Here is a 19,836-nt window from a genome sequence, read left to right as displayed (position 1 = left end):
CCCAGCCGCTTTTGAGAAATTCGCTGTGTCAGAGAAACTAAAAGACTAAGCAAAACCTCTGAAAACCCAAGCCCGATTATTTCATCCACGTGGCACCAGAACAAGCCAGAGGGGTGTAGGGGGCGGGGGAGTCACCCGTCCCGCCCTTAATGGGAGGAAGGGATTTGCCCGGAGCGCAAACTCTGGACAAGGCCCGGCCGGTGACGGGGCGCGGCGGGAGGGAGGGATCCAGAGAAAGCCAGCCTAGACCACAAAGCGGCTGAGCCCCGTGGTCCCCAATCCCCGCCCCTCTCTGGGCCACTGCGGTCCCTTTAAGGGCCAAGAGGTGCGCGGTCTCTTTAAGGCAGGTCCTGGTGGTTTCTGTTTTCTGAAGGAAGTGACGGGGGGTGGGATTGAATGAAAAGTGCTGAACGGAGTCCGGAGCTCAGGAATCGGGGCGGCTAGGGGACACGCACGGGGGGCGCCGTCCGGGACTCGGGGTGCGTGGCTGTACGCGGCCCACGTGAATTCGCTGCACGTCGTGGGGAACCTCCGGGTTGAGTCTCCCCTCTAGAAGTAGGGGACTGCCGGGAATCCCCGAACCGGACCCCCAACTTCGAGCAAACTTTGTAGGCGCGTCTCCCCTCCCCCACGCGGCGCGCCGGGGGCCCCGGGGATGCGGCCCCCTGGCTGCCGCGACGTCCCCTCGGCGCGCCCCGCGCTGCCGCTGCTGCTGCTGCTGCTGTCGCCGCTGCTGCTTGGGGCGCTGCACGGCGTGGGCGCGGGCAGCGGCGCTCCGGCCGAGCTGCGGGTCCGAGTGAGACTGCCCGACAGCCAGGTGATCGAGGAGAGTCTACAGGCGGACAGCGACGCGGACAGCATCAGCCTTGATCTGCGCAAACCCGACGGCACTCTCATCTCCTTCATCGCGGATTTCAAGAAGGTGAGGTACCATCAAGAGTCCTGTCCCACCCACCACGGAGGGCGGGCAAGCTGTCGGGCGTCCCAGGAACCCTCAAGCCCGCAGAAGAGAAACGCAGTGCCGAAAGGGGAACGTGACATGCCCAAGGTCACCTCTCTAACTCGCTGCCCACTCTCTGGCACCCAGATCCCGGTCTTTATTCTCTTTCGTGAACCCCTCTAGCTTTTTTGTTGCTTGGCTCTGAGTAACCAAGGCCCTTCTCACGCACTGACCGGCTTCAAAGCCCGCTCCCTCCTCAGCACTCCAAGCTGACACTCCGACAAAAGTTCTTGTTAACAAGGCCTCCTTTCTTGCCACTGCCTCTGTGACTAAAGGGGAAATCCACAGGTGGCAAGAGGACCTTGGGCTCTCCCTGTTGTGTTGGTGTGAAGTTAGTTTCCCTTACTCCGCTGTTCTTTGGCAAGGAAGCGGTTTCAAGACCTCCAGCCTGGAGCACCATTCCGGGATCGCTTTCCCTGCAGAGCTGTCTGCCCTTGGTCCCTCCCAAGTCTGGTAGCAGCTCTCCTCTGTAACCTGAAGGGCTGAACTACTTGGGAGCCAGAGGACCTAGGCAGAGTTGGGGGAAGGGAGGAGAGAAAAGGGGAGGTTCCCCTCAGTTGGAAAGGGTGGTCGGTGTCTCCGCCCATGCCTGACAGGGGCTGGTGAAGTCCACAGTTTAGCTGCCCCCCTCCCGTCCCGTCTCTCTCTCTCTCTCTCTCTCTCTCTCTCTCTCTGTCTCTGTCTCTGTCTCTGTCTCTGTGTGGGTGTGGTGGTATGGAGAGAAGAAGAGATGTTAGAGTTATCCAGAAATGGAACTCCAGGGTGCTGAGTGACGGTGACCCAACAACAGAAATCTCTGAAAGAAAAGACAGTGAAATGCCACCCCAGTCATCCCAGGAGCCTAAGACAGGAGGAACACAAGTTCAAGGCTATACAGAGCTACAGAGTGAGACCTTATCTCATGGTTGGGGGGAGGAGAGTCTTCTAATCATCCACTCTCAGCTCTTCCCCCTAAAAGGAGGCATTGCACCCCTCTGTCTTTGGGAGAGGAACAGAAGTGACGAATATCCAGGACTAAATAGCCATCCCTCCTCTTCCCTCCTCTCCTCTCCCCTCCCCTCCATTCCAAAACTGAGAGTTATTTGGAGACCTTGGAGGGAGAGGGGGCAGAATTTGGGCAGCCAGCTAGGGATCCTGTGAGACTGTCATGAGCATCAGAGGTACCAGGGAGATCCAGTGTTGGGTAGAGTAGAGGTGAGCCTGGACTGATGTTCTAGCCCAGGCCCAGGGAGTCATCCTGACCAAGGACTTAGCAGAATGGTAGCCCGTGCTTGCCACACAGGCCCAAACTGGGTTCTTACATGCAAATAGGGCCAATGAGCCAGTGTGTGGAGAAGGGGAAACTGGTCACTCAGCACATCCAGCCAAACTTTAGGGACATTTTATGTATGGTGTTCTGGACAGAGTCAATCAGGAGTGGGTATCTAATCTCCCCTCTAAGCCTCTGACCTAAAAGCCAGTCACAGAATGTGCCGTTAGTGTCCCACCCACCTGCCCAGTAGCCCTGTGTTGTGATCACCCTGGAACCTTAAAAAAAGATTTATCCATCCCTAGGCTCGAAGTCTGATAGCCAAGCTGGGTGGGGCATGAAAGGCTAGGAGTGGAGCAGAGCTTTTCTAGCCTCTGGCTACAAAGGGTTGTGATTGCTCTGCTCTGAAAGGCGACCAGGAAAGAATGCACCAGAGGAAAGCACCAGAGCCTGCGATGGGGTGGTGGCCTGCCATGGAGGTGGGAGACTAGGGATTGGACTGAGTATGGGGAGGGGGACATCTGGTTGCTCAGATGGAGGGGACATTCAGAGTTGATGGCAAGTGCTCTTTTTAATCCCCATAGTGACTCAAACCTTTCTCACCCAGTTTTCCAAAGTCGGGTTTGCAGGTTAGCCTTTGACCCAGAGCTGGCATTTCACATCTACCCCTGGCAGCTCCAATTTCATGGGGGGGGGGGGCAGTAAAGGCACAGAAAGTAGAAAGCCAGCTGTCAGAGCTTCTTTGGCCCTGGCCAGGGTGGAATGGGATAAACAGAGACTAGGAGGACAATGTTTAGTCTATGCCAGCATGTCGCCTCTATTGGCCAGAGCCACTCTGTACCTGTCCTTCCCCCATGCTGCCCATCGCTCACTTGTCAAGGCCTCTACCCTCAAAGCCTTGGTTAGTTCTGTATAGAAGTAATGGTATTTCCTATAGAAAACAGCCCAGAAGTTGTGTTTTGTACACCACACCCATTAGGGACTGCTTTAGGGGAAAAAAATCCTGAATCTTCTTAGGACCGTGGATGCTTGCAATCTGATCACCACTGAGGAACACGGTACAAAGCGAAGGAGGCAAGTCTGGTTGCCCGCCCGTGAGCTGGTCCATCCAGCTGTTTAATCTCTCTAGGCCTTCATTTCTTCATCTGTAAAATGGGCTAGCATTGGCACCTACCCAGAGGCCTTGGGCAGAGCTGAACATGGAGCAAAGCACTTAGGTATGCCGGCTATGCTGCTGGTGCTTTGTCAAGTGCTCAGGAAAGGAAGGAGCCCTTAGCTAGCTCGGAGGCTGGCTCACCCCACTTCTCAGCCAGCCTCCTCCCTGGTCAGTTTGGATTAAAAAGGTTGAAGGGTAAGCAAGAGATCACAAAGAAAGTCCACTTAGAACTAAGACTAGAGTCCCTCACTGCCTCTTGTCTTCTTCCTGACTTGGAGGCAGGGCCTCCAAATAAAGCCCAGACTGACCTTGGCCTTAAACTCCCTGTGTGGTCCAGGTTAGTCTGAAACTTATGTTTTATCATCAATATTTTTACACAGTCTCACTATGTGGTGTGACAAAACTTTTCCTGAGGAGATGCTCCACAGAGGTCTACTCACCCCAAATAGGGAGCCTGTGACAGACCAACATACCAATAGCACCAAAGTCCAGCTTGGCAAACCATCTTGGCATATGAATGAGCTGTTACTTACAGGAGCAAAAATGACTCAAAGCAGATGCATCCATCACCAAGGCCCACCCCCACCTTGGTGACCACTCACAAAAGCTGGGAACCTGGAGTATCCTCACAGCCTGAAGGCAGCTCATGGGGTTGGAGAGTGTCCTTTCGGGATGCCTCAATTGTTCTAAGCCTCTTTCAGGCAGTTTGTCTGGATTTTTCACAAAGCTAGGCTGAGCATCTTTGAAACTTAGCTTTTATTATTTACTCGGAAAGGAGAGGCCTAGTGATTCAGGTCAGTTTCAGGGACTTCTGGAAGCTCTTTTTGAGTTGTTTAACTTCCTGCATCAGGTACTTCCCTGAAGGATAGAATGTTTCAATCTCCCAAGAAACTGTTACCCTAGTCTAGCCTCTTACCTGACTCAGTCTCAAGTGATAGGAACTCAGGTGCGAGAGCCTCCACTAACAACCACCCTTCTGGAAGCTGCTGAATCAAAAGCTAGTCAGCCCCTCCGGGGCAGCAGTCAACTTTGGACTAAGTAAACCTAAGGGCTTCAGAGACACCCTTGAGCAGCAGTGGTCTTAGCCCGTCCACAACCTCAGCCCTGCCTTCTTCCCGGATGTGTATCCAAGACTGATAGACTGCTCCTCACTTTGCCTGCATCCTGGCCCCGAGGCTGGTAAAGCAAGCAGTCATCCATGGGGCATTAGAACCTGGACCTGGCTGGCAGAGCCCATGAGCAGCATGGAATGTCCTGTGTCACATGGTTGTCCTGTGTCACCTGGAGCCCTTCCTCGGGCTAATACCAGGCTCACCGAACTAAAACTGAAAGAATGCCAGCACGCCATGGCTCAGTGGCTTTGCAGTCACCTGAGGAGTTTGCAGGTTTTCAACACCAGTCCTGAACCTCACCTCACTGAATCGGGACATCTGAACAGGAGAGCCAGGCAAATGGGGTTCTTTAAGGAATGTCAGATAAAGGTAGAGGCAGGAAATTGAATGCCAGTCTGGGCTACATGAGATTCATTAAAAGGGGGTGGGGGGATGTGGATGGGGCTCATTGGACAGTATTTGTCTATCATGCAGCAAACCCTGGGTTTGATCCTTAGCACCACATAAATGGAGCATGGTTGTGCATATCTGTAATCTAGCACATGGGAAGTAGAGGCAAGATGATTAGTTGCTCAAAGTCATACTCAGCTATATAGTGAGTGTAGGACCACCCTGGGATAAATGAGATACACTCGCGCGCGCGCACACACACACACACACTGACTCTAATGTGTTAGTATTGGTTCTAGGTATTGAACCCAGGGCCTCATGCATGCTGCCGCTGAGCCTCATATCCTACCCTCTCCAGCCACGAATGCACTATAAGCAGCCGTTATATCCTGGGTCTAAATCAATATGCCCTCCACATAGGAACTCTAACTCCTAAATAAATACAGTAAGCAATACTCTTCACACACGTTATCATCCAGGCCCTGTATATGTAATCTGACCTGCGCATATATAGTCACTGAACACAGTGATAGCAGGCATGCCACCGTCCCTGCTCTGGCTGCTTATCTGACAGTCCTCTGAGTTCCCTCCTCCACACTGGTATCTCTGACAAAGCTCTCTGTCCCCCTGTCTGAATGTCCAAAAGCAGGGGAAGGAATGAGTCACTTCACAAGCCGCCTGGTTTGGGCATGGCCTCAAGGAGAAGGTGGTGCTGTAAGATATGAAGATGGTCATGTGTGACTGCTTCGGGGTGAAAGAAATATAGCAGAAGAGGGGAAACAGTGAAGAGGAGAGGGATCCTGGAGACCCATGGGCTGAAAGCTGAGGGAACGCCAACATCAAGAGCCACCTAGTGCTATGGCTCAGCTCAGGGTTACTCCGAGGGGACAAGGATCCAGGGAGATTAGAAACTTGCTTCTAAGGGTGGAAGCCAGAGGAAAGAACCAACCAGAAAACATCGGATTCCCTGTCCCAGATCAAAGGCAGGGTTACTGAGGGATGTAGCCAGTGATGACCTGCAGTATTCACATGGACACTGTCCCAAGAGAATGTCACAGGGGTAGGACAAGAAGAGAAGCCTGTAAGGTCCTAAGTCCTACCCTGTCTGTGTCGTGCTGCCTATGGTCTGTGACATGGAAGATATGTAATGGGTTGGAAGGCAGAGGGTAGTAAAAGTGTGTGTGTCTGTGTCTGTGTCTGTGTGTACACACACATGAGCCCATGTGCACACACGTTGCAGGGGTACATATGGACGTGTACATGTTTGTGTGTGTACACTTGCATGCTGGAGGCCAGGGTTGCCATCAGCTGTCTTTCCCCAGTCACTTTCAACCTTATTAGTTTTAAGTCAGGGTCTCTTACTGAACCTGGAGCTTATGGATTCAGCAAGGCTGGCTGACCAGTGTAGCTTTAGGAACTCTCTTTGTTTCTCTTCCTACCCAGCGCTAACATTACAGGTATGTCCAATGGTGCCCTGTTCTTTACATGGGTATTGGGGACCTGAACTCAGGTCCTCATGCATAGCAGGCAATTTCCTAACTGAACCATCACCCAACCCCCAGAAGTGCTTTTGAGGAAGGAGAACTTCTGGAGCACAAAGCATTTTCTCTGAAGTTTACAGGAAGTAAAGATACCAGGCTGTGTATGTGGGGCTCTTGGATTCAGTTCTAGTCCTCCCTCATATCTGATGAAGTCCTCCTTGGGTCAGGATGTAAAGCTCTGCCTGTGGTTCAAGTGTGCTCCCTGACCTCTGGCTAGCATCTCCTACCCCCTAATAGAGATGCTATGTCCAGGTATAAACCTATCCTGACTCTTGGTGAAAACTACCACCCAGAGCCAATGGTGTAGGCTGCTGGAGAGACTGCTGAAAGAAGAAGGGTTAGAGTTCATACTTGGACTCCTCAAACTATAGATGAGTAGTGGGTAAGCTCACCCTTCCTCCACAGACAGGCAGGCAGGGGACCCAACCTGGAGATGCAGACTACATAGGACTATGGCATCCTGAATTGGAAAATCACACATGGCTCAGTCGTCTGACTTGCTACGCCACGAAACACATTTGCCTCTGTCCTGCAGATGCACAGGCTGAGCTTGGTAGTGACCTTGGTGACAAGGCCTGACAGCTGTGTGGCGACCCAGGATTAGCTCCCAGAGATCTTTGTGCCATATTCTGGCTAACTGGGCTACTCTAGTTCTCTGAGTAATTTCTTTCCAAAAAGATGAAGCACACCGTGGAGAGGCAGGAGTGCAGAAGAACCCTAGTGTACAAGAATCTATAAACACTTCTTTATCTGCAGTTGGAATGGGCCCTGTCTCCCAGACCCATAATTGCCAGGGACTCCAGGTTTGAGTCCTCCGCAGTGCTGTGGGTGGTCCTGGAGGGTGAAAGGCCAGGCTAGCTTTGAAAATAGATCCTGGATACTTCTCTGCGTTATTTTAATTTTATCTTATTTTATTTATTTTCTATTTCCCAGCTGTGTGATGCCAACAGGTCACTTAGTGTCTCTGAGCCTAGGCTCCATGCTTAGGCTCCATTTCCTAGGCAGAGTGACCGAGGGGGACTTTTTAGAAGAAGGGACCCACGAGAAGTGTAGTTCCAATGCAGGCAGCCAAGTGGGCCCCTCCGCTGTATCTCTCCATCCCCACAAGTAATTGCATTTTTTTTTTTTTTTTTTTTACTGCACTGGGAACTATTCCATCACTAGGAGCTTCTGTCCCTTAAACTGGCAAATATTTACCTACTTGTCACTGGGGATTCAGATGAAGGGCAGGGGATGAGGGAGGCTGGAATCTAAGTGAGAGGGAAGTATGACACCCCGTGTCAGGAACCCTGAGTCAGCTAGACAGTGGGGAGCAGTTGATCCACATAAAGCCTCTCATTGTTCCCCTGGGGTAGTCGGGATGGTGGTGACCTTTGGCATTTGGCTGACGAGCATGAGGGGCTGTCGGGAGGGCTGGGTACTGGCAGTGAGGGCTACTCGTCCTGGTTAATAGTCACACTAACCCTATAACAAGAAGCCTCTGTCCAGGCCTGGGTGAGGTCTGTGTACACAGCAGGCGATGCATTAAGTCTCCTAGAGCATCCTACCTCTGAGTGCATCCACTCCTAATCCTGGGAAAGCCAGGCAGAACTGCAGAGGGGCTTCTGAAGCTGCCCTTGGGCAGCCTGGGTAGGGAAGTCTCTAGCTCTGCAGTCCCCAGCCCCACCCTAGTGAAGTTGGCCCCTGTCTAGTCATGAAGCAGTCCCAGCCAGGAGCAGAGGAATAAATATTTAGATTGGCCCAGCCTGGGCCCCAGAGTCACGCGGTCTGGTGATGAGAAGGAGACAGAGATGGCAGAGCACACTCCCAGGAGGCAGTGAGCCCCCACTGTCCAGTAGCAAGGGAGCTGGGGCTAGCAGAGGGTAGGTACTGCTTGTGGAGGCCCTGGAGCAGTGAGCAGCCATTGGCCTCTGGCCTGGGCTGTGCCACACATACACGCATGTACACACATACACACACACATACACGCATGTACACACACACACACACACACACACACACACACATACCCTGGAAAGGCAGTTCTGCGTCCCTGAGCTTCCTCGGTTTTTCGTCTGCTCTGCAGTGGAAAGTGTGATAGCAGCAGGGGCTGAGGCTAAGCACCTCAGCTGCCTGATGCCCCAGGAACCTTCCAGAACATGTACCACAGCAGAGCATCATCTCAGGAGTCCTGAAAGCTAGGAGCCGGGAGGGTAAGGGGAGCTGAGCTGTGCGGCTGCAGGGCCTATGAGAGGAGAGTGGCTGGGCTGTGGGTGAGACTGTGTGAGCCAGAGTCTGCTGGGCAGGAGACTCACAGAGGAAGGGGGACACTGGAGACCAAGGGACTATGGCTGAGATAGAGAAACTGAGGAAGAGAACTCAGCTGCTGTGTGTGTTTGAGTGTATGTAACGGGAACCTTTCTGTGGGAAGAGGAGATTGAAGAACAACAGATCTCTGTGGAAGGTGGCAGCCTGTGGCCTGAGGGTAGGGAAAGCCGGGATAAATCTGGGTGCATCTGCTGAGGCCAGATTTGATTTGAGAATAAAGAAAGATCCCAATAACAGTGTCTCAAGCAGCGCAGCCAGCGGGTTACCGGCTCCCCTGACTCAGTCTGAAAGGAAGTTATGGAAAGCCATGCTGCTCTGTCTTGGCCCATCACAGGTCCAGGCCTCCCTCCCCAGGCTTCTTTCCCTCCCCCAGCAGGAAATGCTCCCTGGGCCTCTCTGGGAAAGCAGTCTGGGGGGCCCACACAGTGTGTCTCCTGTCACGGGTGTTTTTCCAGGACAGCTGTCTGCCATCACTTCCTTGTTCCTGTGGAACCCCAGCAAGGCTGAGCCAGAGAAGTCCCTCTCTCTGGGAAACACAGTGGGTCTCACAGAAGGTGGACCAGTGTGGGGAAAGCCCAGAGGGGGTGGAATATCCATCTCCATGAAGTGATGCAGAGCACCGGCCTGAGGGTTGGGAGGTCTGAGTTTCTACTGCTGGCCTTACTGCTGTGTGACTCGTGATGTCCCTGACCTCTGGGTCCCCTCTTAGAACACAAAATAGTAAGTGTTGGGCTAGTGGGCCTGCAATCGTGCAGCCCTCATCCCCTCCACCATAGATAAGGCCGAGAAGATAAGGTTTGGAGATAGAGGAGGCAGAATCCATTTACTCAGCTGCCCTGTGCTAGCTCCTGGCTACCACAGAAGCAGGCTGGAGCCACTTGCCTTTGACGCCAGAGGGCCTGAATGAGTCCTTGCCCAGGTGAACCAGTGCTAAGGACAGTGAGTGGCTTTAGGGTCAGTGAATACTCTCCGGGGTATAGTCAAGTGTCAAGCCAACTTCATACCTGACTCCTTAGCTGGTTCCTAGACCCCAAATCCTGCCCCTCTTGCTATCTGCCTCTTCAGCCACCCCCCACATGCTCGCCTCAATTCCCTCTCCATCTCACTGAGTCATAGTACATTCCCCCCACCCACACCCCTTGCTGCTCTCAAACCTCCTTCATACTCTTCTTGCTCGGTTGTCTGTGCATGCATGGTTAGGGATTTCTGGAGCATCCGCTGTCTTCTAGTGGGCAGGGGTGCACTGCCATGAGATGTGTCCCGGGCTTGGAGCATGAGTCTGGGAGGGAAAGTAAATGAGGCGGGCAGGGCACTGGAAAGGTGGCTCTGCAGAGCTGGAGGTCCTAACACGGGACCATATCAGAGCAGGTGGTGCCTAGGAGCTGAGGCCTATGGAGGGCGGACAGATGGGGGTGGGGCATTCCCACAGAGTAATGGGCTTGCAGGAAGGTCCAGGAAGTGACCCAGCACTGCTCATTCCGGAAACTGTGTTTCAGTATATAAGTGGCATGGGATGGCAGCCTCTAGAGGCTTTATAGGGAAGACAGTGATAATTCTTAGAGGGCATTAAATGCTCGGATGACGGTAGAGTCAGGGGATGGTTGGATTTAATATGGCACTCCGGCACTCCGGGGTGGAAACACCTGCATTCTTCACACTGACTCGGTGGCCTCCCTGTGGAGTCTTCCCACCATCCCTCCAGCCCCAGCCTATTCCCTTATCCATCCTTCGCCTCCAGGACAGTCAGCACAAACTTGAACTCTAGGCCTTTCACCCTGGGACTGAAGCTGATTGTGTGAAGTCAGCCTTCCTTACCTCAGGAGTCCTTTAATGACAGGGCCCTTGGACTTGGCCATTCCCTTGAAGCTTTGCCTCGGGGATCGCCACTCAGTGATCTCCTGCTGATGCGTGTGGCCTCACGGGGGTCATCTAACCTGCCTGGCCCTCCAGACCATCTACAGAACAATCTTTACCATGTCTCATGCCTAGAGTAGATGACACTGGGAACAAAGGATTATAGTGTCGGGAGAAAAAACTTGGAGTCCTGGTGTATGTTCTGAGCTTGGTCAGGTCTTTTCATTGCTTATGGTGGTTCCGAAAGGCAGTACTGTTGATGGACTCGTTGGCAAGTGTAGAAACCGAGACCCAGAGACTTCACAGATTCATTGGTGGGTGGTTACACATGGTTACTGGCCAGAAGCAGCAAGGCCAGGGTCTGATGCAGGGAGTTCTGGTTCTTAGCATTCCGTCTTAGCTATATGTCCAAGCCTACCTGTGCCTCAGTTATACACAGGACTTCAGCAACCCTCCCTGACCCCTCCTGGCCTCTTCTTGCTGTATGCCCCAGCATTTCCTTATGGGATAAAGGTCTCTGGGAGAAAGGACTGTATGGAGGACTCCCAGTTTGGGAGTCCCAGCCCAGACCCTAAGCCTCTATCCCATGCCAAAAGCTTTTGTCCAGTTGCACCATCTGTCTTGGGCTTTTGACAACATCTGGATGAACCTTCCTAGTGGACTCCAGGCAAGGAGAGGGACTGGGAGCCAGGTTTACATCTGGCTTGGATTCAACCAGATCTTAACATCTGGACAGATGTTCTCAAAGCAGGGGAGCTCTTTCACACTGTCCTGTGTATTTCTGGAGCCTTGCTACTGGGTCAGGTGGGAAGGCCACAGTCAGGATATGATGTCCGCTCCTTTCCTGGAGCCAGCAAAGGACGTGTGGCTTTGGGGCGGAAACATGATCAAGATCAGAGAACTCGGGCTGGAGAGATGGCTCAGTGGTTAAGAGCACTGACTGCTCTTCTGAAGGTCCTGAGTTCAATTCCCAGCAACCATGTGGTGGCTCACAACCATCTGTAATGGGATGTGATGCCCTCTTCTGGTGTGTCTGAAGATAGCTACAGTGTAGTCACATACATAAAATAAATAAATCTTTAAAAAAAAAAAAAGCAAGATCAGAGAACTCTGGCATAAAGGGGTTTTTCATAGGGCGGACAGTGGCTAGCAGGTATTCCTGCCTGCTGTTTTATTTGTATCAGGCTGTTGGTTAGGCGCACAGAGTGAGAGGAGGAACTGCCATGTTCCTAGGCAATCAACCAAGGATTTAGGTATAGTGGTCAAGTGAGGATGTTGTGAAGGAACCCAGGTTCTAGTCCTATGTCTGCCATTCACCGGTTCTGTGGGCCTAAGCTTCAGTTCATTCCTTCCTTCCTTCCTTCCTTCCTTCCTTCCTTCCTTCCTTCCTTCCTTCCTTCCTTCCTTCCTCTCAGCTTCACCGCCTTTCTCCTCTCTCCTTCTATTTTGCCCTCAAAACAAAATGTCTCTTTCAAACTGCTTTCTAGCTGGCTGTCCTTCTGCCTCCACTTCCCAAGTGCTAGGTGTACACTGCACCCACTCAGCCTGTTTCTATCCTTGCACATCAGGGAAATTTGGCTAGTTGATCCAGGAGGTAACTGTACTCTCTGGGGAAAGGGCTCAGCTGTGGGATAGCCTGGACTACCTGGTTAAAACACCGGCTACATTTCCCCTAAGTCCATGGCCTTGAGCAGGTTACCCAACCCAAGCTGTCACCGAGCTCTGCCTCTGTTGTGGAGACGACCTCTGAGCCGTGAGGCAATCCATTGGAGGCGTAGGAACTGGCAGTTTCTTTCCCAGTTATCGACTTCAGTGACTCTTTGCCCCACACAGTGACAGAGGACTTCCTTCCGTGCCCAGGCAGCAGTTTCTCAGTGTTGGTTGCATCTGGTGGTTGTCATTGCTATTAGTATCTAGTTGAGAAACAGGGAAGGAACTATAAAGCGGGTCTTGTCTATCTGTCTCTGTCTGTCTGTCTGTCTGTCTGACTGACTGTGTCTCTGTGTGTGCACACAAGTAGGTGTATGTGCAGATGCACTTGAGCATTCGAGTGCATGTGAACATACATGCATCTGCATGTGTGGAGGAGGCCAGTGGTCACCCTCAGGTATCATTGCTCACCACATATTTTGAGATAGTCTCTCACTGGGACCTGGTGTCCATGGATTAGACTAACCTGGCTAGCCAGTAAGTTCTAGGGATCTTCCTGCCTCTGCATCCCCAATGCCAGTATCACAAGCATGCTCCACCACAACTGTTGTTGTTGTTGTTGTTGTTGTTGTTGTTGTTGTTGTTGTTGTTGTTGTTTTAACCTGGGTGCTGGTAATTGGACTCAGGTCCTCATGCTTGTGTGACAAGCACTTTATCCACTGAACCATCTCTTCAACTCCTCAAGCAGAGCTCTTCCAGCCTCGTCTGGTTCTAAACGCTTAATGCCTTCCACTCCTTGGGGTGGGCAGAGGGTATCTCCGTTCACTGAGCCCCTCGGCAGCCCTGAGAACACTGGGTACTTACTTAGTTCATGTGTCACTGAGAAGACAGCAGTCTCCAGATAGGATTCCCACAAGGCTCAGAGCTGCAGATACCAGTGAGGTGGACTTTGGATCTTGCCCGAGGCTCCTCCCAGGTACTGCCTGACTCAGACTCCTGGAGTGGGAGATCTTATGTGGAACCCACCTGACAGAACTGTGCCTAGCCAGAATGGGATCAGCCACCAGCAGCAGGTCACCCTCCAGTGTCCCCTCGGCCGACCCAAGTTGATGGAGGATCAGATGGCCCAGGCTGGCAGGATAAGGAGATGCCAGCACGGTGACCCAAGAAGGGATTTCCTGTCTAGAGGAAGTGGTGTTAAGCCGAGCTGACTCACCTTCCTTCCAAGGCTCTGGGATGAGGAGCCTCAGGGAACTTTTCTCCCCAGCTGGGCCTCAATTTCTCTTTTCTAGGCTATTACCCTTCACATGCCCGTCCCCAGTTGTTGCATTTAAAGTAAGTCATTATATAAATCCGTCTCTAGTAAAGGCAGTCAGGGAGACCCCTTGTAGAGTTACAGTATTGGTGAAATCTGTTAGAAGATTATTAACAGGGCAGTGGTGGCTCACGCCTTTAATCCCACCACTCAGGAGGCAGAGGCAGCAGATCTCTGCGTTTGAGGCCAGCCTGGTCTACATAGTGAGTTCCAGGACAGCCAGGGCTACATAGAAAAACCTTGTCTCAGACAAAACAAAAACAATAAGAAAATGGGCTGCTCTTGTCACGGATCATCCCTGACATTTGCTGGTCACGACAGCAATGACAATAACCTCTGTTTACAGTGCTGAATACTCACACCCCTCCGGGTCATCAGCTCCACCCAAGTGTGCCAGGGACATGAGCTGTCTGTCCCCTGTCACAGGGAGGCTTGAGAAAGCCTGGGACGGCTAACACATGTGGCCTAAAGGTGGAACCATCAGCACCTCCCTGTATCTAGAACCCTGGGGAACACTCTGACCCCGTTCTCCAAACACTTGGACCCTAGCCGTTGTTCAGTAAGGCCTGGATGAAGGGGGCTGCCGACGAGACAGCCCAGGGTACAAGTGCAGGGCCATGAAAATCCTAGGATTACATTGTCTGGTGTCAGGGTAGAGCTGTGGGCATAGGGACCAGGAAGGTTCCCAGCCATACTTGCTGAGCCCAGGTGTGTCGTGTGTGTGTGTGTGTGTGTGTGTGTGTGTGTGTGTGTCCCCGCCTGCAGAAGGGCTCTTCCCACATTGAGACCCCTTCTGAGACTTACTAAGTTCCTTCTCCCCAGGAGAGTTAGGCAGGCACTGTGGTTGGTGAGATAGAGATTGGGGTTGGGGTATGCAGGATGCAGGCAGATGCAGCTGAGGGTTCTCACTGCCATCAGACAGCAAAAGGTGCCTGAGGCTCTGCCCCTCTTCCTGCCCCAGCCTCCCTCTTGCATCCTGTGATTCCGAATAGGAAGGAAACCATTGGCCTGCTGGTCACACCATGAGTTATCCCCACAGGGAAAGGGGAAATGGAGAGGGAAGGGGAAAGGTGAGCCATTCCAGTCTTGGAAGGCAGCAACAGCTGCAGCCGGCTGCCTTTGTCCCCACAGTCCCTAATGGAGGTGGGGGGCTAGGGGCCAGGCTGACTGCAGAATGCCCAGGGGTTTTCTGACCCCCCCCCCAAGAGCTACAGAGTAACAAAGTCTGAGAAAGCTCTGGAATGTGTGCTTGTAAACATGTATGTAGTCCCTCCTCTCCCCACAGTGCTCTGGCTTAAGGACACTGGGGTCCTCACTGAGGGGAGGCCTTGGTGATAGACAAGAACCAAAAACAGGTGCAGGCTTCCTTGAGATTAAGGTCTGTCCGGTCAAAGGGTTCTTTTGGAAAACCTCTCCCGGTGGGTGGTTGACTTTGTCAGTTTTCCAGAAAGCTGTGGAAACCCTGGAGGTGTGATCTCTGAAGTCACGGGTGTGAATGGAAAAGATAAGCGGTTTCTTGGTTATCTGAGGAAGGAGGTGTCTGGAGGGGCAGGCCCTGGTACAGTGTCCAGGCCTGTCCTCTCCAGGGCTGGTCCGGGGCCTTTCCTTCCCGCTGGTCTCCATCCTCCTACCCCTCCCTTTCAGGACGTGAAGATCTTCCGAGCCCTGATCCTCGGGGAGCTGGAGAAGGGGCAGAGTCAGTTCCAGGCACTTTGCTTTGTCACAAGGCTGCACCACAATGACATCATCCCCAGTGAGGCCATGGCCAAGCTCCGGCAGGTGAGTGCCCACCCCAGAGCCCCAACCCTGCAGTCACCCTGTCCTCATTCAGGCAGCCCCCTCCCCCACTCTTCCTCCCCGCCTTCTCTTAACATTCACTCACCATGGAAGGTCCGGATTCCCTGATTTTGCTCCCGATCAAACTGACTACAGAGCCCCAGATCTCTACTCTGTACCGCGGCCCAACTCTCAGGTCACCCCGAGCTACTAATCCAGGTCCCACTCTTTTCTGGGTGGAGATAGAGATGTAGACTGTGAATTGGGATTGAACATCACCTGTCCCCTGTCCCTCGTTAGTGACACTGGACAAATGGCCTTGCCTATAATGCCTTGGTCTCCACATTAAGGACATAGGTTAGAATCAGAACTCATCCGGGAAAGTGTATCGGGAAATACTGTTTGCGGCCGCCCTTTGGCCCACTGGCCTGCATAGGATCCCTCCCTGGAGTTCCGGTTTTCCATAGCTTATCTAAGCTGACCTGTGCTGCAGGCCTACCTTGTGACTTCTTTCCCCCCGAGGCTCCACCTTTTGTCCACCCTGCTCCGAAAGACCTCATCCCCTGGATTCAGAAAGCAGGCAACCCACACTGTCATGTACCCTACAACAGTTTGCCTAGCCTACCTACCCTGTCTCCCAGAACCACCTTGAACTTGCCAAAGAGCCCCAGAAATCCAAGAAGCAAAACAAGAATGGCTTTAACTGCCTCTAGGGTATGGGCTTCTCAGGTTGGGCTCCGTTCCCCTCCACGGCCTGAGGAAAAGGAAGGCAAAGTATGTGTTCCCACCTTGTGCCTACAGAAAAACCCCCGCGCAGTGCGGCAGGCTGAGGAAGTGAGGGGTCTGGAACAGTTACATATGGATATCGCTGTTAACTTCAGCCAGGGGGGCCTGCTGAGTCCCCATCTCCACAACGTATGTGCTGAGGCCACAGATGCCATCTACACCCGCCAGGAGGATGTCCAGTTCTGGACAGAGCGAGGTCAGCTGGGGACGGCCCTTGGTGGGTAGAAGGGGAAGCATGGGGTGGGGGAGGCCTTGCTGAGTGACTGGTGTATTCAAGAGAGAGCTACTGAGTCACTTCTGGGATGGGCCATGTGGACGCCCCAGTTGCTGTAGCTGGTAGTGGGTAGAGCTGAATGGCAAGAGTAAATGGGAGTGTGCAGTCATGAGGGACAGGCATTCTGGGGGGAGGGTGGAACCCCCAAGGTAGGCTGTGATATGTCAGAAAGGCTTCCTGGAGGAGGTGCTGTCTCTGCAGCTAGAATAAGAGGACACACAAAAGACAACCTGCTAGGTCCTGAGACTCTTTTTTTTTTTTTAAGAGTTATTATGTATATGAGTACACTGTAGCTATACAGATGGTTGTGAGCCACCATGTGGTTGCTGGGAATTGAACTCAGGACCTCTGCCCACTCGGGCCCTGCTCTCTCCAGCCCAAAGATTTATGTACTGTTATATGGAAATACACTGTAGTTGTCTTCAGACAGTACCAGAAAAGGTCGTTAGATCTCACTACAGATGATTGTAAGCCACCATGTGGTTGCTGGGATTTGAACTCAGGACCTTTGGAAGAGCAGTCAGTGCTCTTAACCGCTGAGCCATCTCACCAGCCTGGTCCTAAGACTCTTCACCATTCCAATTACTACATATACTGAGGACACACATGTTCCTGTAGATATGCCTACTGGGTACCTTTCAGAACTCAGCATCTGGCCATCCCTGGTGCCAGCATCTCTCCCAGAGCCCTCAGGGCGCAGGCTAGGAAGTCAGGTCAGGTTTGGGTCCTGAGTCCCCTTTCACTGTACAATCCCAACCACATCAGTAAACTCTCCACCAATTCTGATTCCCTGGTACACAGTAGATGAGGTTGGTGGGTGGATGAGGTTGACTGTGATTTAATGTAGCCCATCAGCCTAGCCTCAGGCCCGGGGCTCACCCATGTTCATCCCCAGGGCAGCCGTGAGAGGGGTGGCAGGAGAGAAGGCTATCCTGGGCTAAGGGACTCCTGCCTTCTTCATGCTTGCCTTTCCCCCCAGGTGTGGACAGTTCTGTTTTCGAGGCTCTGCCCAAGGCATTAGAACAGGCGGAATTACCTCGTTGTGGACGAGTTGGGGATCGAGGAAAGCCCTGTACTTGCCACTACAGTCTGAGCCTGGCCTGGTACCCATGCATGCTCAAGTATTGCCACAGTCGTGATCGGCCAGCGCCCTACAAGTGTGGCATCCGAAGCTGCAGGAAAAGCTACACCTTTGACTTCTATGTACCTCAGAAGCAACTGTGCCTCTGGGATGAGGACCCCTAACAACAGGAGACAGAGGACCAAGAACGGATACTTGGGCCTGCAAATTCTTCGCTGACCACCAGAGAGCGTGGCAACCCAATCAGGTCTTAGGTCTCTTCCTGAGCCGCTGGCCCTGAAGCCACAACCTCATCTGCATGACTGTGAAAGGGTGTCACCGCAACCTTGAGGCAGCCCTGATGCCCACCTGTGCCCATCTTGAGGCATTGGGGGGTGGGGGGGGGAGGCAGTTCTCCAGACGGATACCCTCCCCTCTTCCTTTCACCTGAAATGTCCCGCGAAGGTGGAATCAAAATGCACCGGCCTAGGCCTTTATGGAACTTGTTCCGGAGGCATGGCCCTGTAGCACACTATCTCACCAGCAAGGGAACCAGAGAGGGACAGCTGGGGACTCGTGCCCCAGCTCCTGTGTCTGGTTACAGTGCCTTCTCTCTACCCTGGGGGCAACGGGGAGTAGGGATGCTGCCTCCAAGACCACCGCGTGTGCCTTTCCTGAGACCCAATTTGGATACTTCAGCGGGCACCGATTCTTCCTGCCCCTGGACTGATGTACTTTGGTCAGGTTCTGGGGCAGGGAGGGAGCATGAAGTACAAGGAAAACTTGAATTCCAGATTTTTAATGCAAAATATTTATCATTTGTACCAGAAATAAAAGTCTTTTAAGTTTTCACTCACCCTATGGCGCCAGCTTAGGCTTTCGGAGAGAACTTTGTCCCGTGCTGCCACCTAGTGTCAGAAATGTGCCTTACATGGTTAGTGCCAGTCTGGGCAAAGCAACTTCTAAAGGTCCTATTGTGTGATCTGTGAGAGGCTCTGTGCTTAAGATGATGGAACAAGGGAGCTGGGAAGGACTCAGTAGTTAAGAGCACGTGCTGCTTTTTTACAGAGGACCCAAGTTCGATTCCTTACATCCGCTTCCAGTGTGGGGAGTGTCACGGACACCTGTAACATCAACATAATGGAGATCGGCCACCTTTTATGGCCTCCAAGTGCTCTAACACATATAATAAAATTAAATTAATTTAAAATTAAAAACTAGGGACTTCAGGATGGCTCAGTGATTAAGAACACTGGCTGCTCTTCCAGAGATCCCATGTTCCATGCTCAAGACCCACATGGTAAATCTGATGCCCTCTTCTGGCTTGCAAGAGACCTTGTACGTGGAGCTCATACATGCAAGCAAAACACCAGTGGAAACACAAGTAAGTTATATAAATGATGAGGCAAGGACCGAAGACATAGCTCATTTATAGCGAATTTGCTCAGGATGGGCAAGGCCATGGTCCTAATGTCCTGCACAACAAAACAAAAAAGAGAACAGAGAAGCCAGTGAATAACTGCCAAAACAAAGGCAAAAGCCATCTTAGAACCAGACATCCAGCATCCACATCTGGGCCCTCACCGGAAGTCATGGTGCTCACCGGTAGTTCCTGCACCCAGGAGGCAGAGGCAGAAGGTTCTATGCAGGGCCAGCCAAGCTGCATAGCAAATTGCAGGCTGGGATATTTGGAAAGGCTTCAAGGAAGAGGCCGAGTGTGGGCTGAGGCTCAAGAACAGTGAGTGTAGCAAGGTGAAGGCCACCTTTATGGGTAGCAAAGCCTCTGATTCCACAGAGCTCCTCAAAGGCCTTAGGGAAGGAAGCAGCAGAGTGCAGAACAGTTCCATCTATCCAATGCCTCCAGAAAAAGACTGCCTATAGGCCAGAGGGTCTGCTGAGACCGGGTTTGCAGAACCAAGGACCATGCAGCCTTCTCAGGTTCCTGAGCCTTTCTTCTAAGCGCATCTGTAAGGGCCTGCTGCAACCTGGTTGGCAGACAAGGAAGGAGGCCTGTCTGTCCTTTTTGTTTTCTCCCTCCTGCCTAGTGCATGTATCCGTCATGATCCCTAACATCTGCTCTGGGTGGAAGATGGGACCTTGGAGAAGGCACCCTCTCCTTCTGTGGAGTCCCTTCCTTCTTTCCCTCCCCCATTTGGCTTCCAAATGTCCAGAAGAAACACGTTTCAAAATGCATGTTTTGCCAAACATAGTCCTAGGCTAGGGCTACAAAATGAGAATTTACTGTAAATAATATAATAATAATAATAATAATGCTTCAAGCCAGGTGTGGTGGCACTTTGGGATGCAGGGGCAGGCTGATCAAGAGTTCAAGGCCAGCCTGAGCTACAAAGCAAGTTCAAGGCTAG

The 19,836-nt window shown here is 52.4% G+C and overlaps 1 protein-coding gene across 1 annotated transcript; it reads left to right on the top strand.

Annotated features, from left to right (window-relative positions):
- Positions 1-412: 412 nt before the first annotated feature.
- On the top strand, positions 413-18,951 carry Oaf (out at first homolog). The gene is made up of 4 exons (NM_178644.3): positions 413-922; positions 15,219-15,353; positions 16,152-16,332; positions 17,390-18,951. Exons 1-4 carry the CDS (start codon positions 656-658, stop codon positions 17,653-17,655), a joined length of 849 nt encoding a protein of 282 aa, NP_848759.1. The 5' UTR covers positions 413-655; the 3' UTR covers positions 17,656-18,951.
- Positions 18,952-19,836: the final 885 nt, after the last annotated feature.

The sequence above is a fragment of the Mus musculus genome, chromosome 9 (assembly GCF_000001635.26).
Source record: "Mus musculus strain C57BL/6J chromosome 9, GRCm38.p6 C57BL/6J".
Classification (NCBI taxonomy): domain Eukaryota; kingdom Metazoa; phylum Chordata; class Mammalia; order Rodentia; family Muridae; genus Mus; species Mus musculus.
Note: the sequence above shows the minus strand (reverse complement) of the source record. Positions and strands in the feature narration are given on the sequence as shown.